This window comes from Setaria viridis, chromosome 7, assembly GCF_005286985.2.
Source record: "Setaria viridis chromosome 7, Setaria_viridis_v4.0, whole genome shotgun sequence".
Lineage (NCBI taxonomy): Eukaryota > Viridiplantae > Streptophyta > Magnoliopsida > Poales > Poaceae > Setaria > Setaria viridis.
Window position 1 is genome coordinate 19083916 of NC_048269.2, and position 24146 is coordinate 19108061.

Below are 24146 nucleotides of genomic sequence, written 5' to 3' on the forward strand. Positions count from 1 at the left end.
CTCTTCCATACTTTGAGATCTTAAAATTCTCCAAACCAGTCCTTATGCTTATGAGCCGGTTTATTTTCTCATCTCAAAGTTTACTAAACTATTTCTTGTAATTTGCATGCAACCACCACAAAATGTCTAACAATGCCATTAATCCTTCACATAAGATCTTATAGCTCACATAAACTTTTATTATCTTAATACATCTTAATATAAGTCTGATCTCCAATGTTCCATATAACCATCTGGAAGACCATGATACAATGCTAATAGATATATATTTTTTCCATGAGTCACTTTTATTAATTTATATAATACTTGATCTGGTTAAAATTATTAAAGTCTTGATTCTAAACTACTGATAATTAGGTCACAATTAACAAAATATAAGTAACATGTTGTATTTTTCATTTGGACCTATCACCATACCATATTAGTATACATACATACACCAAAAGACAAATTACATATAAAACTCACACTTGTTAAAAGTTCATTGTTCTTTTTCTATATTCTATAAATCATTAATTATATCTTCATAAGTATAACCTCCCATGATATCATTGTTGGAATTTAATTCCCCAAAATTGTGACAGAATCTTTGGAATCTCAATTTTTTTTACTTGACCCGGATTAATTTATTCCAATCTGTAAAAATATTTTATACTTGAAGGTGAGGGGTTAAAATTAACATATGTCTTGTTTTACCTACCAATGTAGATTAATGTTTCTTCCTAAAAAAATATTTGCTTAGCAATCCTCGTATCAGCTGCTCACCAGTAACATGAATTTTCTAGTAAAAACTTATTTAGAGGTCTAGTACTTCATTCGGTCTAAAATATATGTCGATCAAAACATCAACATAGCCTATAAGGTAACAATTTGACTAATAGTTTTTATAATATGTACACTTATGAATAAAAATAATTATTAACATTGATTTTATCTTGCCAATCTACATGGTTAATCAGGTGTTGTGATCAACGATCAAAGAATTTGATCAACATGCATATCAACAATTAAATACATCTCATATTATTGGACCAGGTGGAGTGTACTTTTGTTTTGGCAAGATCAGAGGGAGTGTGACGTTGCAGGGCACTGCTGCACCACAATTTTATGGCAGTCTATTATTTGCTCGGGGTCAACTAAAAACATGCACAATGATATCGTTTTATGAACATGGCTTTGCTCAATATGAAAAAAAGGCCTAAGTCAATGAGTTTGTATAGGTAAATGTTAATAAGATCAACAACAATGGACAGTATAACATGCATTTCAAGGACAATGTTTTTTGAATTATGCATGATATCTTCGCTTCTTTGGATAAATAAAGAGAAAAAGGTTTTTTAAGACACTATTAAGGATTAAGGATTAGTTTAAATGAATAGCAAACACCTAGAACATTCATACTTGTAATTGTATAACAAGACATCATTTTGAAGTATAACAAAAGTGTGAGGTTGGATAAAAAAAGGGTATGCTGACACCATCATCAATAGTCGTCTCAGAGTATACCACTAAGATATATATTTTTCACGAGGCACTTTCAATTGGTTTGTGTAATACGTCCTCACTACAAATAAGTAACACCTCCAGTTTTAACTGTTTACAAAAAGAGAGGCAATATATATTTTTGAAAAAAAAACTATTTTGTCAATTAATTACTAGGAATGGTGCTACTTCTGTCATTAATATTAATCTGAATAGCAAAGTCAAAGTCATCAATTATTCGTAAACAGTTTGGTGTGATTGAGTAAATAGAAATCCCCAATTTTCCCAAGTCACCCCACTGTTGAGAATTTTAATTTATTTTTTCCGGCCATAGAAAAACTGCTGATGGCATATGCATATCAAAGCGTGAGCTTCAAAGAAAAGAACGTCGTCTTGGTCTGCTGGAGTGAGTGCAGGCCTTCTTCATCAACATACATAAAAAGGGACAAAGCGATCGAATCAGGAACCGTCCGACTCTGGCTCGAAGGCCATGCTTTCGGCCTCGTTCTTGAGGGACTCGTACATGAACGACGACAGGTATCGCTCGCCGAAGCTCGCGAAGATCACCTGCAACCACCAACGAAGAACAAGTTAGATTTAGAACGTGGTAGCAGACCACCATCACGTCGCATTGCGCGACAGAACCGAGAAAGGTCTCCGATGACGCGGGCAGCTTACGACGATGAGCTTCCCCCTGTTCTCGGCCCTCCTGGCGACCCTGACGGCGGCGACGGCCGCCGCGCCCGACGATATCCCGACCTGAATGATGATGAGAGGGATCGTCTCGTCAGTCAGCAGATGCAGAGTTTGGAACAGAGCCGGTCGATCGATGAGCTAGGTAGCTCACCAGTAGCCCTTCGTTCAGGGCGATCTGCCTCGCCATGCCCGCGGCTTCCTCGTTGGAGACCTGGAACACCTCGTCGAGGAGGCTGACATCGAGCACGCCGGGAACGAAGCCGGCCCCGAGGCCCTGAATCTTGTGCGGACCTGAGCTTGGAGAAACAACGCAGCGTCAACAATACGTGCTCAAGGCAGGACAATGTAGGTGAGACAGAGCAGGGCTGATCGCAGAAGAAGGTGCGGCGTCTCACCGGGTTTCCCTCCGGACAGCACCGCGCTCTCCGACGGCTCCACGCCATAGATCTTCAAGCCAGTGTTCTTCTCCTTGAGGTACCTCCCGGCTCCGGTGATCGTGCCGCCGGTCCCTATGCCGGCGACGAGGATGTCGACCTTGCCCGCCGTGGCGCTCCAGATCTCGGGCCCGGTGGTCTCGTAGTGGACCCTGGGGTTCGCGGGGTTGGCGAACTGCTGGAGCACGTGGGATCCCGGCGTCCGCGCCGCGATCTCCTCGGCCTTGCGCACCACGCCGTCCATGGCCAGCATCGGGTCGGTGAGCACCACCTCCGCGCCGAAGGCCCTGAGCACGGCCCGCCGCTCCGTGCTCACCGACGACGGCATCGCCACGATCAGCCTGTACCCCTTGGCCGCCGCCATGAACGCCAGCCCGATGCCGGTGTTCCCGCCCGTCGGCTCGATCAGGACGCTCTGCTCAGATACGATACGCATTGGCGCATTGGTGTCAGCACGGAGCATGGTTGCAACGAAGAATTGCAATGGGTCAGTGATCTCCCTCGCTCACCTTTCCAGGGGTGATCAGGCCCTTCTCCTCCGCGTCGGCGATCATGCTATAACCAATCCTGAGAAGCATCACCAGGTGAACAGATAGTAAAGTTGTTTCTGAGCAATGTTGGCACTCGATTCTTGAATCTTGATCATATACCTGTCCTTGATACTGGAGCAGGGCGCCATGATCTCAAGCTTGGCAGCTACACGCGCCTCACACCCGGATACCACCTTGTTCAGGTACACCAACGGGGTCTTACCGATCAACTGTCACCATTGCAGCAAAACAAAATTGCGGTGCATGCAGGTCAATTCAGATGGACATATTCGAGTTACCCTAAGAAAAGAAAAGGATGCACGTGCTTGCAGATTAACTTTGCTTACGCACTTCGGTTACATCTTTTGCGATCTTCAAACTCTGATCTTTCGTGGTCTTTGAACCCTGATCTTCGACGGTCTCAGAGCTCGGACTCCATCCCCCCATTGCTCACTCTGTGTTGCACTCTGCAGCAAGACAGGTCTTTGATCGATGATGCAGAATGCTACGCAACACGCAGCATTTTATAGCGTGGCTGCAACGACGCATATGGTACATGTTGGTGGTGGATGGTGCAAAGATGCAGAGATGCCTTTGTGCTTTGCCCTAGCCATTTGTGTTCTCGTTGTTCTTGGTCGATCTTTGATTAAGGGCTTTGGTGAAGTTGTCCAAGGATGATGTCGATCTCTACCGATAGTTACAAAAGTTGTTGATGCTTACAAGGTTGCCCGTACGTATACCTGACAAAGTACTAGTACCTTTTGTGGCATAACCGTGAATCCGTGATGATGAAAACCTTGAAAACCGACTGTTGCTAGTTGCAGAGAAAGTAAATTTGGTTGCATGTTCTAGTGAAGACAAATGCAGAACTCACGTCATTGTGTACTTCAGGGGCATGCAGACGTATCGTGGACGACAGAAAAGTCAATTTACTTCCTTGTTCCCCGGAACATTTCTCTTGCTATTTTTGAATGGTTTGCGTGCAACTAAAATTTATCATCAGACACTTTTTCTTTTTTTTTAAATAAAGCAGAAGCATTGCTGATTTATTTAAGAAGAGGAGAGAATGTCTGGGTTACATATGGTTCGATGTTACATAAATTGATTAATTCACTTAGCAATAACATAAAGATACAAAATACTTAAACCAAATTCTAGGTTACCACGTACCCGTTGCAACAACTGGACTCTTGGATCAACAGGAAAACCTGATGTGGCTTCAAGCTTTTTCTCTTTAAAAACACACCGATTCCGTTCCTTCCATGCTGTAAACATGAGCAATGCAGCGACACACCTTTTCCAAACCATTAAATCAATCGAGCTGCAACCATCAGCTCACGTGCATTTAAAACTACACATTTGAAGTGCTGTAATTTTAGACGACAGAAAATTTTTTTTGGCAGATGATTGAGCTGCTGTTTTCCTTTTCTTTTCCTAGGCATGCTAACCATCGCAAGTCTGAATAATTTGCTAAATCTGTTATGGCTGTGTGCATCCCTGATAGTGCAGACTCCGGGGCTTACCTTCATTGTATAAAAATGCTAAATCATCAAATGGATTCCTAAATATCAATTAGAATTTAAAGATGCATGTCATATAATATATTCATAGTTATATAAAAGAAAGGGTATGTTAGATTATGAAAAATCTATGTTCATCAATTAGGAGATCAAGATGGATGAACAAGTGAAAGTAGTGAACAAACTTCTTCATCCAAAGCATTTTGCCTGTATCCTAGTTTTGTTGGTGTTTTATGCTGCAGCTTGCTTAATTTTGCCCACCAAGAATGGCTTACATCTTTGACCTTTTCTAGGTGAAGATAAAACATTTAAGACTCACATGAAACCTGCTCCCTCCATTTTTAAATATACGACGCTTAGGACAAGCTAATTCTTATCCTAAACGTCATAAATTTAAAAGGTATAGAGTATAGTAAAAAAAAATCTGCAAACTATTAGATTAAATGTTGTGAAATTAATTTCTTTTTTGTACACATGGTCTCTATTAACGCGTAAAAGACAATCCGCTGCATTTATCAGGAAAAGTGGATTTTCTTTTACTGTAGTTTATCTGATGAGAGTTTCAAGGTTTTCACGAATTGGCTAGTCAACCAGGTTTATTTTGCACCTGGTTTCATGTTTCAGTTGTGCATCTAGTAAGCTGGTGCAATGTTTACGTTTGCCGTTTGGTAACGATTCATGTCAATGTCATTGACTCATTGTACAGGTGAAGTTTACGTTTATCTTATCCATGCCACTACTCGATTGGATCAGTTCATGGTGCTGCTGCAGCCGGTGAAAATGAAAAAGAATGAGAGCCAGAGAACTGATGAGCCCTGTATCCCATTCAGCTAGAGAGTAGAGACTCATTGACGGATGTATAAGGCATGAACTCATAAATTAGCAAGCATGGTGACTTTGTTTACAGATGAGTAGATGACCATCTAGGAATCTTAATTAGAACAGGCTACAGAGAGAAAGGGAAAGCACTAGTGATTACAGAAGCAAAACTACCAGCACCACAGAGCCCGGAAAGATAGCATCATGAGAAGAGTAGTGGCGAGCTGCACCGCCCCGACCTGGAGTTGCAGGGCACCCATCCCCACGTCGTCCTGCAACGCAATGGAGAAAAAGAAGTCAGAGCAAGGTGCAGGAAAGCAAAAGGCTCGGTAGATGCAAAGCGATGGGAAAAGCAGAGGTTGCAAAGATGGGAGAAAAGATCGAGGAAAGGTAAGTAAACCGGAAACCGTAATTTTTTCAGAAATTACTGGCTCCTAGAAAAGAGAGTAGTAAGAAAGAAAAAAACAAGAAAAATGCATGCAAATGCAATGCGATTAGAGAGGAGAGGAATGGCGAGCGGTTGCGGTTGGGTACCCGAAGTTGTTGCTGTTGCCCAGGGGTGGGCATTGGCAGGACGGTGGCGGAGTCGGTGACGCCGGCGGGAAGCGGCACCGCGGGGCTGCTGCTGATGAAGTCTGCGCTGGCCGTCCCGGCCGGCGCCCCCGCGGCCGCGCCGTGGTGGTCGCCCGACGAGGGCGCGACCGGGCTCCGCCGCTCGGACGGCAGCCTCGGCGTGCCGTCCTCGTCTCCGCCGCCGCCGTCCGAGCCGGGCACCGGCGCCGGCGCCGCCGAGGGCGAGGGGCCCAGCGGGAGCGGCGCCGGGCGCGGCGAGTAGTCCGGGACGACCACGGTCATGGGCACCTTCTCCTGGCGGCCGCCGCCGAAGAAGAAGGCGCACGACGGCTGCGGACGCGCGAGGAGGGAGCAGAGCGCCACCACCGCGAGGAGGAGCGCGCGCTGCGCCTCCCCCGGCCGCGAGCCTCCTCCTCCCATTGCTCCGCCTGCGCGTGCCACTCGACGCCACACCTCAGACGGAGCAATGCCGGCCGCGCAGCGCACTACGCAGGAGGGGCGTGCAGCGTCAGCGTGCTCCGAGCTCTCCCTCTGGCACAGTGGCGCTATTTGGTGGTGGCCTGGTGTTGGTTCGAGACCGTTGCTTGCCCGTGACCTCCACCGTTGGCCGCGGCTTCGGGGTGGGGCGCGCTGCCTGCCGCAGCGCAGTGCCTTGCCTGCCCGGTCGCTGCAGCCTGCAGGCGAGTGCGCTAGCGCAGTAGCAGGCTCGGCGTGGAAAGCGAAGCTAAAAGAGTAGAGGCCAATGGCCGGGGTGGCGAGCGCGCAGTGCGAACAAAAGGCTGCGACAAAGAGGGCACCTTTCGACACTTTCTCGGGGCGGGCGCCGGCGGCAAGGAATCACCCACCATTCACCAATCCGGCTAGTCGCCTAGTGCTACCAGCAACACTCCATTAGCAGCTGATTGCTCGCACTAATCTGCTGATCGCCGCGTGAATTGGGAGTAGTTTGCAGTAATCTTTGCGACCTTTGTGTGGGACAGTGGGAGGAGCATGGTGGAGGAGTGGTGTGGGTGCGGCACAGGCGTGCCCGTGATGGCGGTGTCGGATCCGGCCGGGGCGCGGAGGCCGGAGCGAGACTTTGCGGGACTCGGAGTGCTTTCTGGGGCCGATAATTGTTGCATCAATGGGCGGCATCGGCACGGCCACCGGGGCACGTGCACTCCAGTATGGTGCCGTGAGAGTCAAAGCATGGAGAACAGCAGCCTTGCACGAGAGATGGACGATGGGGTCAAATTCTCGGGAGGCCGTTCCCAGTTTGAAGAGGACCGAAGGGGATTGGATTGGAGGGGGTTGGGAAGAACTGCACTACTACGTGCAGTTGGCCAAGGCTGCAAGGGAGGAGCCAGCCACCCAAGGCTTGAATCCTGCCTCCTAAAAAAAGCCTCCAAAGAAGGCTGGATCAAGGGCTCCTTTAAAAAAGGAAAAAATATTTTTTATCCTTCAAATATGGTAAAAGTGTAACATTCATCTCTTATATTTCATTTGGTGCAAATCAACCCTTAACTAACTAAATCGGTATATTTATCATCCCTACCTTAGTTTAACAATGGTTTAGTCCCATCTAATGATGATTTATGCCACATAATCATCTGTCTAATCCCTGCTTAGCGATGTAATATGTGAGTCGAAGATATAAAACTAAAAAAAACACAGTAAATCCTCCAATTGCCTATCTCATAAACATTTTATCAGAAAAATTAACGGAACCGATTCACACCGAATTATTATAGAGATTGATTGAACATTAGATGTGGCTAAGCAGTGATTAATAAAATGATGACATGGCATAAACCAATGTTATATGACACTAAACCATTGTTAAACTAAGGTGAGGATGATAAATGCACTGGTTTAATTAGTTAAGGGGTTGATTTACATCAAATGAAACATGAGGAATGAATATCACACTTTTGCAATACTGGAGGGATGAAAAATACACTTTTTTCTTTTAAAAATAAAAAAAATTGGAGGGGGTTGGGGGATTAAATCCCCTACAAGATAATCCCTTCAATCCTCTTGGGAAAGGATTAACCGAACAAGATCTAACCGCCATTGCTCATCTTCTTGCGTTTTTTAGTATTACATTTTTATTTTACAAGCTTTTGAAGATTCCGTTTAGAATTGGTGAGAAAATCAACAACTAGAGCTATGCAGAGGTTGGCTCACAAATAATTAGCATCAATCGAAAACAGTAATGAGCATGCCAAGTTACGTAGCAACACAACCAAATTAGGTCACGTTTGTTTCTGCTTCTCTCAGCCATGCTTCAATTATAATCTAAACGAAGATTTTCTCACTTCTTACTTTTTACTTCTTGTAGTTCAAATCTCTGAAGCGACTTACCACATAAGCAAGAATATGAGAAATTAAGCAAGATGTTTATTAGTAAGATTCTCGCTTTATTTTCACCGATAAGCTGCTTATTAATTGGAAAAAAAATAGTGCCTTAGACTGCAGGTCTACCACCTTACAATACACAGGCACACGCTTCGACCACCAATGAGTAATTCTAGAGGAGGGATATGATTTGACCACCCATATGGTCATATCTATATGTGAAGGTATTCTTCCTTCTTTGTATTTGATATAATACAAGAAAAGATTAAGAAGACCAATATACCACTTCGATCTTGAAATTTCGCCCCATAAGGCATCTATTATCTTAGTAATTCAATTGGCTGACAGTAATGTCCATGTTCCCTCTCATGACTTAGGCAAAAAGTTTCTTCAACTGGAATACAAGTCTTTTTTTATTGCTTGTGAGGTTGTGGGTTTAGGTGTTTAATGTTGATGTGGGAAAGTTTAGAAAAAAAAATCTCTAAATCTAATGAGATTACGATTGTTTGTGTTTCTTACTACTCTGATTCTGTTACGATCAAAGAATTTCACAGGTTTGAGAAATTTTGTGAGGAGTGAAACCTGGCCACTTGGACTTGTGTTGGATACTCGCCACATGTGTGCCCCACCTTTTCTTAGGACTTGGTGTCAGGGCAGGAATAGCATTGCTCGTGTGTGTGTTCAAGTCAACGGTGTGCGTTCACATTACATGAGGTTAGACCTTCAGTGTAGTTTAGATTTGTGCTACCGTCCATGCTTTCTTTCTTTATTAGAACAGATTTTTTTGAGGGTATTTATTATTATTGGAAAAGAATTATGAGTCGAGAAAAGCGAGAGGCCAAGAATCAATCGGTCCTGTTCACATCACATGAGGTTAGACCCACGATAGGCCCAAGATTTCGCCGGCGGAACCCAAAGCTGCTGTCCTATCGTGTGGGCTAGCTCCCTCCCGTTCAGAACCTTGCATATCATTAGGCCCAAGCATAGATTCAGCCCAATTTGCTCACTGGCATGTCATGGTTTCTGCGTCTATTTCTGGTCTTTGTCGACCACTAGAACAGCAGAAAATCATCCGAGAAAACTGAACACATACAAGTAGACGACATTTTTTCAGGAGAAAAAAAAGGACAACCAGCCAAGGATGAAAATCTTGAGTTCTTGGACGCACCCACTGACACACGCACCCATCAGCGGTTCTCTTTTCGTCGCCACCTCCTCCTCCTCCCTCCCACCTCCTGAAAACAATCGATGGACCCCGACAAACGCATGATTGATCTGTTGATGGCCCTGCGAAAAGAATCGATCCGTGTCTTGTTTATGCCAAGAGATCACGGACGAAAAAAGCTCCTTTCTATTTCCTTTGTCACTTGTTTACGTCCACTTGCCGCCGTGCACCACCGATCTGGCACACACATAATTGGCATGCCTGACCCACGAGCTAGCCAGCCGGACAACGATCGAGGTGACGCTGGACACATGGCCGGTGGCGGCGGCGATACGGCGGCGGCGGCGGCTGGCGTGGCGAAGGACGTGGATGCGGAGGTCGTGGTCGTGGGCGGCGGCATCGCGGGGCTCGCGACGGCGCTGGCGCTCCGCCGGGCGGGCGTGGCGCGCGGCGCCGGCGCTGGCGTACTGGTGCTGGAGCGCCACGCGGAGCTGCGCGCCATGGGAGCCGCGCTCACCATCTTCCCCAACGGCTGGTTCGCGCTCCGCGCGCTCGGCGTCGCGCATAAGCTCACCTCCCGCTACGAGGCCTACGAAACGTGCGTTGCGTCGCCGTCGTGTGCCCGACCGGAGAAGTCAAGCTCAATTCTAGCTCGATTCGCCATGTTTACTCGACTGAATTGTGTCTTTATTCGCTGCGCCGCAGGTCCAAGGCGACCAATCTTGAGACCGGAGCCACGCAGGTGTTCCGCTTTGCCGGGAACAAGAACAAGTGAGTTTATTCATCGATTCCTACACAATTCCTGTTGGCTTGTCACGTTGCTTCTGGTTTAAAACAGTAGCTTCGACTGATCCGCCTGGATGTTTCGTTTGCCTGAACCAAAAATTTGAAAAAAAAAAGGGGTGAAGAAGTCAGAGTGAGGGCGCTGGACAGGAAGGCGCTGCTGGAGGCGCTCGCGGAGGAGCTGCCGCCAGGCACCGTCCGCTTCTCGTCCAAGCTCGTCTCCATCGACACCGAGCGCGCGGCCGGCGACGCGTCGGAGACCGTCGTGCTGCGGCTGGACGACGGCGCAGTGATCCGAGCCAAGGTACGCTAGCACAACGTGTCCACATAAACCAGGCTACATTACATTCTTGCAGTTGAATTGCATGCAAGTGGGCATGATTGGTGGTGTCACAGGTCCTGATCGGTTGCGACGGCGTGCACTCGGTGGTGGCGCGGTGGCTGGGCCTGCCGGAGCCGGCGAGCTCGGGCCGGTCCGCCGTGCGCGGGCTCTCCACCTTCCCCGGCGGCCACGGCGCCAAGCGGGAACTCCGGCAGTTCCTCTCGCAGGGCCTCAGGGCCGGCATGGTGCCCATCAGCGACACCGACGTCTACTGGTTCCTCGTCAACGACACCGTCCCAGCGGAGAAAGACGCCGCCGGGGACCCGGTCAGGACCCTGCGCGAGGTCACCGGCAGCCTCGCCGGCCACATGCCGGCGGAGTACCTCGACGTGGTGCGCCGCTCCGACCACGGCAACCTCTCGTGGGCGCCGCTCCTGTACCGGAACCCTCTGTCCATCCTCACCGGCGCCGCCGCGCGCGGGGCCGTGACGGTGGCCGGCGATGCGTTCCACCCGATGACGCCCGACATGGCGCAGGGCGGGTGCTCAGCGCTGGAGGACGCGGTGGTGCTGGCCCGCGAGCTGGCGCGGGCGGCCACGCCGGCCGAGGGCGTGGCCGCGTACGTGGCGCGGCGGCGGTGGCGCGCCGCCTGGCTCGTCGCCGGGGCCTACCTGTCCGGGTGGGTCCAGCAGGGCGGGACCAACGTCCGCGGCGCGCGGGGGCGCCTGGTGAAGATGTTCCGGGACTGGGTGTTCTACCCGTTCGTGTTCCCCAGGCTCGCCGACACCATGTGGTTCGACTGCGGCGACCTGGCGCCATGCGCCGAAGGCAAGATCCACAAAGAGTGAAGTAAAGGACCGCAATGACTTACTTGTAATGACTTACTTGTATGTGATGTATGCTTGTGGACTGCAAGATTTTACAATAATGTTTCAGGTTGTGCGTGTGCTAGAAAAAAGTTTGTGTTTGGTCTAGAACTGATGTGTAGGAGATACGAAGACACAGATGAACAGATGATGTCATCCATTGGGCATTTGGGCTACAAGCTTTCTGCTGGAGGTTCCTTGTTTAATTTGCTTGTGTGATCAGCGCGCAAGAGAATGAGAGATGCTCCTCCTGTGCAAGCAAGAGCCGTGCGTTTCCAAAGTGGCAAAGTCCCAGTGTCCCACAACCAAAACTAAACCATAAATAAACAACAAGCGAGTAGTAGCCTGCATATTGCAATTTCTCTCACGTTTACGCTTTGTTTTCGTCATGGTTCACAAGTCACAACTGATATGCAGATATTTTAATCTCCAATGTGGCAAAGTGCCATGCATCGGCTCTGCTAATTCATGCGCGTCCTGTAGCAGGGCACCGTACGGTTTATTTCCTATAGCATGTCGGAACCGTTTCCACGCTACCCCGGCCTTTCCATTCCCCTGTTCAAATTAAAAATTACAACAAACAAAAATTATATATAATATTTATACACAAAATTGTAAAATAAATTTTTATACATTTTTTCAAATGCACATATTTGTAGATAAATGTTTGTAGAAAACAAAACTTCGATGAACAAATTTATATAAAAAATTTAAAGACAAAGTTTGCAACAAAATGTTAAAAAATGGAAAATAAATTTGTGCACAAAATTCTGAAACAAAATTGTTGGAAGAAATCAGAAAGAAAATGTTGAAATGAAGAAGACCTGAGATTAGGAAGTGAGTCTAGCTCAACTGGTTAGGGTGGGAGGTGTGGTCATGCACTCTAACCACCTAGGTTCAAGTCCCCTCTAGCTCGAATTTGGGTGCCTATTTCTTCTTCTTAATGAAAAATCGCCTAGCTCCTCCGAGGTTCATCTAATTTTTTAAGAAGATACGAGATTCAGGGACACCACGCTCCTCCTAACGTATCATAGAGAGAGATCTAGAAGGGAATGTATGAGAGTTGGATCTGTTGAATTTGCAGAGAGAAGATGAGGAAGAGTAGAGAAGTTTTGAGATATGCAAAGAAAAATGAAAGGAAAAGTGTGGAAGAATAGGAGATAACATATTATCCACTTGAAGAGAGTGGCTGGGATTGAGCGGTAGGAGCGAGTCACTCTAACAGTATTGGTTTGGTTGTTTTTCTTTTAGATCTCTGAAGAGTCATACATTTACTGATTGGTGATTTTTTTTGAGACTCCATGTTAATAGACACAAGGCATGCTAGAAAAAAAATCTAGGGATTCTTATAAAAACTAAAAAATGTATGTCATGAATTCTGTATACATTTATCACCTTTTGAATAGTATCCATTTATCTATTTTGTTTTTCAAATAAATATCCACCTCTACCATTACGAAAATAATCTAAAGTAACCATCACAATTTATATCTAAACTACCCACATCAACCATCATAAAATTAATCTAAAGTAACCCCTAATTTTCATCTAATTTACCCATATCTGTCATATCTAAATTGGCCACCCCTACTATTATAGAAACTAATGTAAATTAACACCTAATGTTCAACTAAATTGTCCAGCTATGCCATTATAAAAATATGAAACCCTCTAAATTTGTGCATATTACCAAGCTCTACTATTATTAAAACTAACCTAAAGTAACTTGGAAATCTATATCTAAATAACCTATCTATGTCATTACAAAAATATCTCAAATTTGTGTCATATTAAATATAAAAAGCTAAAGGTATAAATGCATAATGAGTATCACCATATAGACATATGTATATGTATGCAGAAAGTGATGAGATATCGCTTACCATACCAAGCATATAACTCAAACTATGGGTTTACCTAAACATATGCCATACACATATGGAGGTGCAATGCAAAAGGGAAAAACTGCTAATGAGGATGGATACATAGAGCAAAAGCATGATATTTTGATATCACATTTATCCACAAATTGCAACAATTATTATTTCTCTTAAAATTAGTGTGAGCATGGGTTAATGCACTAGTTTAACAAGTTTGAATCCGATTGGTTATAACTTACAAAAAGTTATTGGGAGTTATTGGGATCTAGCCCAATGTAATTTGTCCAGAATGTTATTTATCAAGCATGCATCAATGCACAAGTTTAACAAGTTTGAAACCGATATATTACAACTTAAAAGCGAGTGGAAGCTCATATAATGTAATTTATTTGCTAACATTTTTACTTCATAATTCTCAACTAAGCGTAAAATACTTATTCGTGTTAAATTTTGTTGAAGATATTTTTTTCTTATAAAATATATAGATGGGGATTAAACTAAGGTTGATAATAACCTAAATATAAACTAACACTTAGCATATTGGATATGATTTCTTTTGTTATTAGGGACCTTAGCTTGAGTCCCACAAATGAGAAAATTTTGTCTATGCACTACCTTAAATCCAAAAATAAAACTTTGGAGTCTAAATGTAAATGTATCGTGTTTATATTTTTTGAAAATATGCAGGAGAACTATATATATATATATTTGCTTTACAAATATGAATAATAAAGTGTTTACAATGGGAGTCAAAGGGGAAACTCATAACCCCTGTTCACTAAAGGCTAGTTATATAGAAAATAAAATAATTTTTTTTCATAAAAAGCACATATGGTAGGATACATATTGTTTTCATGTTCACTACAACATACTATAATCGAGCCTAAAATTTTTTCTCTTCAGTTTTCCATGTGGGTTTGTTTCTCTTTAGTTTTCTATATGGATTTTATTCTTCTTTTGCAAATTTTGTATGTGATTTTTATACCATCTCGATGAAATTCGTTTTTCTCAGGGGTTGGGGCCAGTTCAATTCATGGTTATTTAGTCGGGTACCTATTATTATTTGCACTTTGATATGTTAGAACAATTAGTACTTCTATATATTGAACTATTTTAAGTTAGTATAAAGTCTATGAATCTATAATTCAATGCTAAATTATGTGTTATATTGTATATATTATACAATTGTATATCATAAGATTGTACTACATGATGTTATATATAATCAATTAAACATGCCAAAAGTAGGATTTATACCATCAAAAACTATTTTTACCTTTGAAATTTCAATTACCCACTCTCTACAAATCCCATGCGGCTCATGTTTGTTATGGGAACTCGTGTGTGACCATACAACTACAGCCAACAGTTTGTTCATTTTTTTCACGAGAGGTGCAGGTATGTCCACGTTTAATCCAGTGCACCAAATTCTTATGAAGAAGGAGCATGTCAAATCAAGAAACTCCAAATGCGTGTTTATATAGATCAAACAAAAAAGTCTAGTGTTGGTGATGGCCATAGCCGCCAGACTCACCGTAGCTAGCCACCATGGAAGCTTTCACAAAATCCAAAGGTCGCTTGCTTATGATTAGTCCGGCAGTCGCGGGACTCTACACAATCATGCTCAAGAGGCGATGAAGAAGCGGTTAACCAAAACCACCATGTCCCTCCTACGGTATCTAGACTCATCTTGACACTGAGGCGAAGGGCCCATATGTCCTTGGTAGTGACCTTGACACAATGAGCAAACTCGTGGTCCTGGTTTCCGATGGCATCGAGTGGGAACTAGAACGCCATGGCGAGGTGGTGCATTGAAAGGGCGAGCGAGAGGTGCTCAGTGCAAGAGATTGTGAGCGAGCTAAAGAGGAGCTGCTCGACTTTGAGGAGGCTCGCCGATGAGCTGGAGGAGCACGTGTGGTTGTGCACTGCCACCATACATAGGGCTAGGTTTTTTTTACCACAAAGCAAGCATGATTAGAAATTCAGAGTGTACCATTTTAAGTGCACTAAAGTTGATGTTTAAGCCAAACCTGATGAGGTGCTTCACATTTATGGTCCCGTTTGGTTGCCGATCGAGACTAGCCTCACTTCACTTTGACATATGAGCCTTGCCCTTGATTAGGACATGTTATGCTTAGATACAACCATTCACACTAAAGATAAGGTGAACTCGTTCCTATGTATTCTTTTTAGTTATTTTGAGAATAGATTACTACCTAAAGATATTATTATATTTAGGAACCATGGAGAGGATCATAAAATACTTGAAGAGAGGCATGAAGGCAGAGAGGATCAACAAGGGATGTCCAAGCAAAGTTGGAAGCCCAATCTACAAGTTCGAGTTCATCTCAAAGTCCTGGAGTAGGCCATCTTAGAATTGATGTTCAGATCACATACGGAGTCCATTTTCAACATTTTACATATGCATGGAAAACTGAGAAGACACACTTTCCAATAGGCACTGGTTTCATATCCAAATTTCTTTTAATTTAATGGGAATCATCAAAATAAGTGGACGTACATAATCTGCCAAGGTGCTGCGTCACCTTTTATCGGGCCTCGGGCCGTGTACTTTTGCTTGGGACTCAAGCCCAAGTTGTTGTGTGCCCCCTCTAGGAGAAGAGCACCCAAGGGTGCCCTAGGTTGTCCTCCCCCTTGCCTGCCACCCCTTGCCGCAGCCCTAGATGCTCGGGTTTTGCTTAGATTAATCTGCCATTGAACAATTTCGCCATGCATTGGTGTTTGTGAGACCCCAACTCGCGCGCTTCATATTATTAGCAATATTTAGATTGCATTTATCTTATTCGTGCTTGTGTTCTTCGATTCACAAGGAGGGCTGAGCCTTCGTGGTAAGGTCATCCGGGCTGCGCATGGTTGATAACCAGAGGAGAAGTGGTGCTTCGATTGTGGGGTTCGGATCTTGTTGAACGAAAGTCGAATCGACTGTGTTGCTACTCCATCAAATCAAGAGTTATCCTTACTTGAAGGAAGATTGGGTACCCTAGTTCCCATCAGCCCTTCCCTGTACGGAGAGCCATTTGCCTCGTGGCTCACCCACTGCAGCAAGCAAAAACTTGCTCATGCAAGCCCCAAGGCAACACCGCAACAAAAGCAAACACGTTTTTTTCTTGCCTAGCCTAGGAAAACAAGTGGTGGTATGTCTTCCAAACACACCCTATGTTTCTAAGAAAGTCACACAAGCAAGGAAGTATTATACAAGGGGATGTCTACCTCACATCCAGGTATTTTTTTCCTTTTTCCTGCACCCAAATTTTAGCCCTTTAGATCCATAATCAACTACCATAATGAATCATGTCTCCCAATCTTATTTGCACTCAACCCCATCCCATCTATCTTCTCCTTGTGCGGGCACATCAGAATGCGCTACTTGCGCCACTGTGCATTCTCGATGGCCCGACCCCAAGCCAACCACCATCGCCGCCCTCCATCTCGCCCCTACCAGGACTGGTGAGGTTTGCCGCCGTCCGCAGCTTTGGCATGGTCCCCAACTACCTCTTCCTCTTCCACCGCCGACTCATGGCCACTCCCTCTCTAACCTGTCCTGGTGCTTACCCTCCCCCCACCTCCACGAGCTAACCAGTTATCCTCCACCACCTACTTCCAGTGGCGCCCACACCACCTCGCCGCCCCACCAACTCAAACCACCACACCACCTGCTGCTGTGCCTTGCCGGAGCTCCCTCTTGGTCTACCGAACACTTGTAACCCTCGCCCCCAAAATCCCAAACCCTAAAAGCTTGCTAGAGCTAGAGATAGAGAACAAGGTAACTAAGGTAGAGTAGAAGGAAATTAGATGTTCACCAAAATTCAGGTGTGGGAGAGGGGAATAATGTCTGGGTATGATTTAGCAATTTCCTTATGTTGCGGTAGAAACTCTCACTTTGGTTCTGATGCGTGGGGTGCTATTGGCTTTGTTTGAGGATAAGTTAGTTTTTTTGGCTTATTCTATTTACCACTATTCCTTGACTTCACTGTGAGAAAAAGAGAAATGAGAGTTTCGCCATTTTTGTCTACGCTAATGGTACCTTGTTGGAAAATGATTCGAGAAGTGAGAACTAGCGACGAAGGGTGCTGTTGTGCTTATTTTCATGCCAACAACCTTCTATCTATCTAGACAAACTTTGAACAAACAGAAACATAGAACTTGAAATTATTTATTCAAAGGCTTGACTTGATACGAGTAGCATGGTAGGAAATACACTTGGTCTCTTTAGGGCTGTAGTCTCTCCAAGGTTTGACTTCATGATGATTGGCTGCGTGATCAAATGAATGAAACCACATGGCTATAATAGAGGTTGGAGGGTTTCCAAAAACTAAAAAGAGTGCAGAGGTGATTTGCATCTAGAAATGAAACTAGTTTATTACTATCTCTCTTCTTTAAATTGAATGCCATCATCACTTTTCCTTATGTGGCAGCTCACTAATTAAGAATAAAACTCCCACTGGGAGTAGCTTTATGGATGATCTTTATATCAGTTGAATTAATCTGGATTTTGAGGCAACTATATATGAAGACTACTGAAAAATTTCTTGGGTGTAAAATGATCTCTCTCTCTCTCTCTAACGGTGGAATCTGAGCCATTGGATGTATATATCAGTCCATGATAGCTTAAGATCTATTATATATTTTCTATATCTTATATATTATGAACAAAACAGAGACCTCATCCAATTATCAAATTGTAATTAGTATTTAGATCTAGGCTGGTTTGTACGAAATGTTGGTACCTTCAGATTAATAGTACGAAAGTATAATTTCAAACATAGAGAGATCGATTAATTTCAAACATAGAGATATGGATCCAATAAAATTAAATACGATGAAAGGTCCTCTAGCCTTAGAGCACCTAAGTAGCACCTAGCAAGTTTGGGTTCGACTCCCCGTGGGAGCAGATTAAACAGGTCTGAAATAAAAAAATAAAAAAAATAGGTAGGAGCTTCCCCTGCTAACTTCGGTCAAAAAATAAAATTAAATATGCTAACTAAATAATTAGTAAGGGCCTGCTGTTTCCTAAACAAAATGCTAACTAACTATATTTCAAGATATTATAAAGTTACAAAGAATAAATTATCAGCATTACACTTCTTTCATACTTTGTTTTATTTATAAAATGATAAATTTAGTGTCGAGAAGATGAAAAATATAACATCTTAATTTAAGATCATAGTTTTAGTGAGTAGAAGGACCAAACTAATATCTTCTGGGAGGGTTTAGAAATTTTTACATTAATCTAAAAAATAATATATCTAATGGTCTCTAGACTAACCCAAAGAGTTTACATGAACTATTGGCCAGCAGAGAGGATGTACAAGCATCATCTTGAAAAAGGCTTATCCAGCTATATTTCATAAGTTCATCAAGTAAAACAAAAAAGTGTATTGATTGATTGTGAATTTATGGTTTTTTGGATAAATAATTCTAAAAAATAAACAACAAATCTAGCGGTACAATTCGCACGGGCCAAATTATTGCTAGTGGAATGGAGCCGTATAGTAACAGGTATCACCTTCAGGCCTTCAGGTTGTACATAACACATGCGTTTTGTCCTTTGTAAACTTCACGATTGTACAATATTTCAGGTTGTACATGTGCTAAAAAAGTTTGTTCCAGGACTGATGCGTATGTAAGAGATACCATGTGATGTAATGCATTGATCTACAAGGTTGCGATTACAAGCTTTCTGTTGTGGATTCCTTGTTTATTTGTGTGATGCAAAGTATCACACCCGAAATACCAGAAATTAATCAAGTTGTACTCTTACATACGTTTACTCTTTGTTATCGGCATGGTTCATAACAGGACAAAGTTTATTTTCTGTTATAGGCAACATTATGGAGTTTGTAACGGGATGAGATTTCGCCATCCAAACTTCCCTATCAACTTCAATTTGGCCACGTATCGCTTTAATTTGAAATTTTAACAGTGAAATGGACATTTAGACTTACGATGATTGTAGCCGGAATAATATTCAGGCCTAGTGTAGTGACCACAAACGACTTCTACTTTGCATTATTGCTTTGAATTTCATGAGCCACAAAACCTTCTAAAACTTACTTCATGAAAATTTAAATTTAAATTCAAAATCCAGCCGCTCTTTGCCAGTTCCTAGCGGGTTCATTCTTTTTTGAAAAAAACCTAAAAAAACTTTCGTACTCACCCTACCCATGCATATAAATACCTTCAAAAGATTTGACTGACAGATCTTAAGATCGACAAAGTTACATTGATCTCTTGGGCTGTTGATGGGCAAGTTGCCCATTATTGAAAGAATAAATAGCCAAACAAGCGGCATCTTTAATAATTATCAAATCGGAGACTAACCAGCACCTTCGGTCTACACATTTTCCCCTTGATTTTTCCTTATGGATTTTATTCATTCTTGGAAACATTACCTTCCCTGAGTAAGTTTCTCTCCAACATCGGATCCATCCGGTTTGTTTCATAATTATCACGTGAATACGCAAGGGTGGTCAAGAACCCGGGCGCTGGTACATGCCACAGCCATCAGATCGGAAGCTCTTTCTGGCAATCCGTGTGCCTGAACCACCAAACTGCTGAAAAATTCCCCATGGACCCCTGCAGCACAAACCGCCAAGAAAGCTTGCACACAACCGAAAGCTCCAGGATGGCGGCTGGGAAAGGACACATCTGAAGAAGATACACGCGGTTACTCGACACGCTGATGTGGAGTGCAAGAGTTGGTCATGGAAGAGTACAGCTAGAAACGACCTGAGCCTGAGGATCAGGAGATATGGGCCCTGATATCCAGGGGCGTCAGAGAGATGCAAGCCTTGAGTGGCACAAGTTTGGACAAGCTTTTTGGGGCACTAGTACCGGACAAAGCACAAGATTTTTCTGTTAGGGTGGTGCTTGCATATAAAGCTTGGGCGAGTTGAGGTCCATTCTAAGCCAAGGCAAGCGGCAGGGTTGCATCTGGATAAGAGGCAAACTGTACTTCACTTTTTGAAAAAGATCAAGAACTTGGTACAGCTCTACACTGGGGCCAGAAGAAGCAATCTGTTCATCCAAAGGTGAGATGGAAGAACTGATCATTGTATTTTCCAAGTGTCATTATTTTCTGTAAAGTAGTATCATAGAGTCACTTATCAGTTAAGTTCAATGAACTATGTGGTAGATTCCAATGCTTTTCTTTGAGATACATTTCAAAATGACCTGAAGATGCCTGCAATATTCCATATCATTAGGACCTTCGCCGAAAAATTGTGTGCTTTGCAGGAGAGGATGGAAACGCCGGTGCGCGCGCAAGGACCCTTGAACATAGAGGAAGAGTACAACAACACTCTGCGGACGCAATCGAACGCATGCTTCCTGTCAAAGAAACAGCAATCTGAGGAAGAAATGGAGGTTCTTCATGACAATCATCAGGGTCTCATCTCCCCAATGCTCCAGGACATGGTGCTACACCGAAGAACATCTTCAGAGATCGAGCTCGCAATGGCGGGCTACTTCGATGCCAGCGCCGAGGCCTCGGAGATGTGCAGGCAGCTGCTCAGGAGTATCAAGAGCACCCAAAGCAACTACCAATCGATGGAGAGCTTCCTTGCAAGCATGTCAGACGGTAGCGCCCGGGAGCTCGTCAGAAGCAACCCTTTCTGCACCATGACGCGAAGCAACTTCAGGCAGATCCATGAAAGGTACTCCTCCATTCTCCAGAGCATCAGGTCAAGCCACAGGAGAGTGACCAGGAAGCTCCGGATGGTGAAGGCCATCAAGAAGCTCTCGAGGACGTGCGTCCTCATGGTCTGCGGCGCGGCCGCGGCGGGCACCATCGGCGCCGCCGCGCACTTGCTGTTCTTCGGCCTGCTGATCGTGCCGGCAGCCGCGGGACTCTGCCCGGCGGCGCTCAGGAGAAGGCGGCTCTCGGCGAGGACGGCGGCGAGGGAGCTGCGGCCCGGCGGGATGACGTCGCTGGTGCGGCTGCGGGAGCAGCTTGACACCGCGGCGAAGGGCACGTACGTCCTCGGCAGGGACCTCGACACGGTGAGCCACCTCGTGGCGCGGCTCTCCGACGGCATCGAGCGGGAGAACGCCATGGCGAGGCGGTGCGCGGAGAGGGCGGGCGACAGGTGCCCGGTGCAGGAGATGGTGGGCGAGCTGAGGAGGAGCTGCTCGAGCTCAAGGAGGCTTGCCGATGAGCTGGAGGAGCACGTGTGCCTGTGCCTTGCCACCATACATAGGGTTAGGCTTTTGGTGATCCAAGAGATCTCGAAGCAGCCATGGATATGAATGTCGAGCTGGTATCACTTTGAATGTAGCCGGAAAAATATGTTTAGGAATGATCACTAGACATGCTGAATTTATCAACGGAGATTTTGAGCAAATTATTGGGACTCAAGGCATGCAGTACTTCCTCCATTCCAAAATGTAAATCATTTAGTTTTGTCATAAGCGAAACTACAACCAAATTTATAAAAAAAAATTAAAATCTACAATAAAAAATGCACTATGAAGATATATTTCTCGACTGATTCAATAGAACTAATTTGATGTTAGAGATGTTGTTGAATTTTAAAAATAAATTCAATTAAAGTTAGAAAATTTTAATTTAGGATAAAGTTAAAATGTTTGCATTTTAGAATGGGGGGAGTATTTTGCAACTAGGGGCTGACTCATAAAACTGTGTGGTATCAAACTGTACAGCTAGTAGCATTAATGTAACCATGCAATCTTATCATCCGTTTATGTTTTATCTTAACATCGCTCTAATTTATTTTATCTGAACGTAATTCGGAAATACCGTGCATGTGCATATTATTCTTAGGATTTCCCGTTAGCTATCAACTTTGCGCCAAAAAGACCTCTGACAGAAATGTTTCTCAATCAGTTTTGTTGCTTACTCCGCATTTGTATGATTTCAGGTCAGATTAAGGAGGAAGAGAAATCTCAATTGATCATCACAATTACAAAAATGCAATTAAAGCATTCATTTTCAGCTATTTATCGATCATCAAGATTAAATTAACGATGATGAGCGTAGGGAGGGGTAGACTATGCTGGAAGTACATATATTTTTGGATAAATTATAAATCCTTAAAAGCCCTACATCTGTGTACAGAGGGATATATATTAGTACTTAAGAAGATTTTTTAGTCAATTAGAAGCTGAGAGCACTTCTTTTTCTCAACCTATTAAGGCACTTCAAGGCAGATCATGCATTCACCCCAGTACTCATTACTTTAAATTTGTTACGGTTGGTCATGTAGCTACTATTCTGTAGATTATAACAAATAATTGTTACATATCAAACTTTCCTAATCAAACATTAATGTTTTTCACTAACCAAATTTACTTCCATGGACGTGATATGTTTTTGCCTGTATTAAAATTTGGATCCAAGGAAAATATGGTGTGTGTTTTTTTTGAAGGATTAGTCTGTCTGGGATGATGCGGCTCCGGACGACACCTTCCGGCACTTTTTTGCCGGGTGATCTGGTTTAGAAGAAATTATTTGCTTTCTTTAGTAGCGAAACACATCACATTGATGGATGGAACCGTTCCGCGATGCTATCCTCGAACAAACCGGCTATAAAAATCAGATGATTCCAAATCGACCCATGATGCAAACTAAAAAAAGCTATTAGAGTCTGGATGTCATGAATAATGGTTCTCCTAGCTGGTTTAGTGGACATACGGGCACATAAAGCTCTGCACCTGCACTTCATGACACCACAAGTACCATTTGATTTGTCTTTCTCCTTTATGTCTTCATTTCATAATAATCAAAATACGAGATTTTTGGCTACAATTATTGTACTATTGAAACTACTAGTTTGAGTGGTGCAAACTCTGGAGTAGACATGAGATTGATGAAGTCACATATACGTCTTATTATCCACTCATACATCATCTACAGCTAAAAGAATAATTAACTAAAAGTGTGAGTATCTTTGTTGAGCTGTGGACTCAAAATCTAGATGGATCAACAAGAACCTTACTATTATTAGTTGGAGCCTCCACAATCCACATTAATCATTATAATGATGTGTGCTAGAAATAAAGATAAATCCTAGAAATTCTAAAAAAAAGAAATATCCAACCATCAATTCTATAGAATCATCATTGACAAAAAATAGCCAACGGTCCTTTCTACTTCAAAAAGATAAACTACCTTTGCCATTATGAAACAAAGTAGACTCCTGATTCTTCATCTTAATTTGCCATTATGAAATAATAATATCAGGGGTAGGTAGTCTTGATGAAAAAAGATCTAAATTTTCATCAAGACTACCTACCCCTGACATTATTATTTAAACTAGCTACCCTAGCGTAATACCTCAATCTGTGACTAATTATCTATCTCTGCCATTGTACAAAAATATTGCAAAGTACTCATTTATATGCTTCTAACTTACCAACTTTTGGCATCAATGTACACATGCTTGATGTGCATCACCATGAATACCGCAAATTAATGTATATATTGAGGAAGCCTTAGACATATTGATTTTTTAAAAAAATCATAACTCAAGTAAAGATTTGAATAAATACATTCAAATGCACATAGAGGTTCCATGCTAATGAGAAAAATTATGAATGAGATGGAAAGGCATATAGATTCATTGGTAAGTTAAGTCAATCCCAACCGGATAAACAAATTATAAAGTATCTAAACAATTTTGATTAGTGGTAGTCTCTAAATTTATTCATGAATTTTAAATTATTATCCCATACAAGAGGGTATTTGTTGAAAACTATTT

The 24146-nt window shown here is 43.5% G+C and overlaps 4 protein-coding genes across 5 annotated transcripts; 2 read left to right on the forward strand and 2 right to left on the reverse strand.

The window, feature by feature from the left end:
* Nucleotides 1–2222: 2222 nt before the first annotated feature.
* LOC117862847 (cysteine synthase) lies at nucleotides 2223–5369 on the reverse strand. Its single transcript, XM_072295155.1, has 2 exons — nucleotides 2574–5369; nucleotides 2223–2469 (listed from the first exon to the last, which is right to left on the reverse strand). Exons 1-2 carry the CDS (start codon nucleotides 3073–3075, stop codon nucleotides 2270–2272), a joined length of 702 nt encoding a protein of 233 aa, XP_072151256.1. The 5' UTR covers nucleotides 3076–5369; the 3' UTR covers nucleotides 2223–2269.
* Nucleotides 5370–5510: 141 nt separating this feature from the next.
* On the reverse strand, nucleotides 5511–7122 carry LOC117862848 (uncharacterized). Its single transcript, XM_034746377.2, has 2 exons — nucleotides 6016–7122; nucleotides 5511–5753 (listed from the first exon to the last, which is right to left on the reverse strand). The coding sequence occupies exons 1-2, from the start codon at nucleotides 6472–6474 to the stop codon at nucleotides 5652–5654; spliced, it is 561 nt and encodes a 186-aa protein (XP_034602268.1). The 5' UTR covers nucleotides 6475–7122; the 3' UTR covers nucleotides 5511–5651.
* Nucleotides 7123–9491: 2369 nt separating this feature from the next.
* Nucleotides 9492–11733, forward strand: LOC117863084 (monooxygenase 2). Its single transcript, XM_034746669.2, has 4 exons — nucleotides 9492–10154; nucleotides 10262–10327; nucleotides 10457–10643; nucleotides 10736–11733. Exons 1-4 carry the CDS (start codon nucleotides 9640–9642, stop codon nucleotides 11507–11509), a joined length of 1542 nt encoding a protein of 513 aa, XP_034602560.1. The 5' UTR covers nucleotides 9492–9639; the 3' UTR covers nucleotides 11510–11733.
* Nucleotides 11734–20163: 8430 nt separating this feature from the next.
* Nucleotides 20164–21770, forward strand: LOC117865277 (putative UPF0496 protein 2). 2 transcript variants are annotated; one of them, XM_034749434.2, is made up of 2 exons: nucleotides 20164–20459; nucleotides 20634–21770. In XM_034749434.2, exon 2 carries the CDS (start codon nucleotides 20671–20673, stop codon nucleotides 21673–21675), a length of 1005 nt encoding a protein of 334 aa, XP_034605325.1. In that variant the 5' UTR covers nucleotides 20164–20459; nucleotides 20634–20670; the 3' UTR covers nucleotides 21676–21770. The 2 variants fall into 2 exon arrangements, with proteins under 2 accessions (XP_034605325.1, XP_034605324.1); XM_034749433.2 differs by having other exon boundaries at nucleotides 20167–20459; nucleotides 20665–21770.
* Nucleotides 21771–24146: the final 2376 nt, after the last annotated feature.

Excerpts from the sequence above, each read along its gene's own strand:
- LOC117863084 (XM_034746669.2), top strand. The coding sequence starts at position 9,640 with ATGGACCCCGACAAACGCATGATTGATCTGTTGATGGCCCTGCGAAAA. Across the intron at positions 10,155-10,261 it reads CGCTACGAGGCCTACGAAAC|GTCCAAGGCGACCAATCTTG; the intron begins GTGCGTTGCGTC and ends GCTGCGCCGCAG. Across the intron at positions 10,644-10,735 it reads GCGCAGTGATCCGAGCCAAG|GTCCTGATCGGTTGCGACGG; the intron begins GTACGCTAGCAC and ends GTGGTGTCACAG.
- LOC117865277 (XM_034749434.2), top strand. The coding sequence starts at position 20,671 with ATGGAAACGCCGGTGCGCGCGCAAGGACCCTTGAACATAGAGGAAGAG.
- LOC117862847 (XM_072295155.1), bottom strand. The coding sequence starts at position 3,075 with ATGCTCCGTGCTGACACCAATGCGCCAATGCGTATCGTATCTGAGCAG. Across the intron at positions 2,470-2,573 it reads GCTGTCCGGAGGGAAACCCG|GTCCGCACAAGATTCAGGGC; the intron begins GTGAGACGCCGC and ends CTCCAAGCTCAG.
- LOC117862848 (XM_034746377.2), bottom strand. The coding sequence starts at position 6,474 with ATGGGAGGAGGAGGCTCGCGGCCGGGGGAGGCGCAGCGCGCGCTCCTC. Across the intron at positions 5,754-6,015 it reads GGCAACAGCAACAACTTCGG|GACGACGTGGGGATGGGTGC; the intron begins GTACCCAACCGC and ends ATTGCGTTGCAG.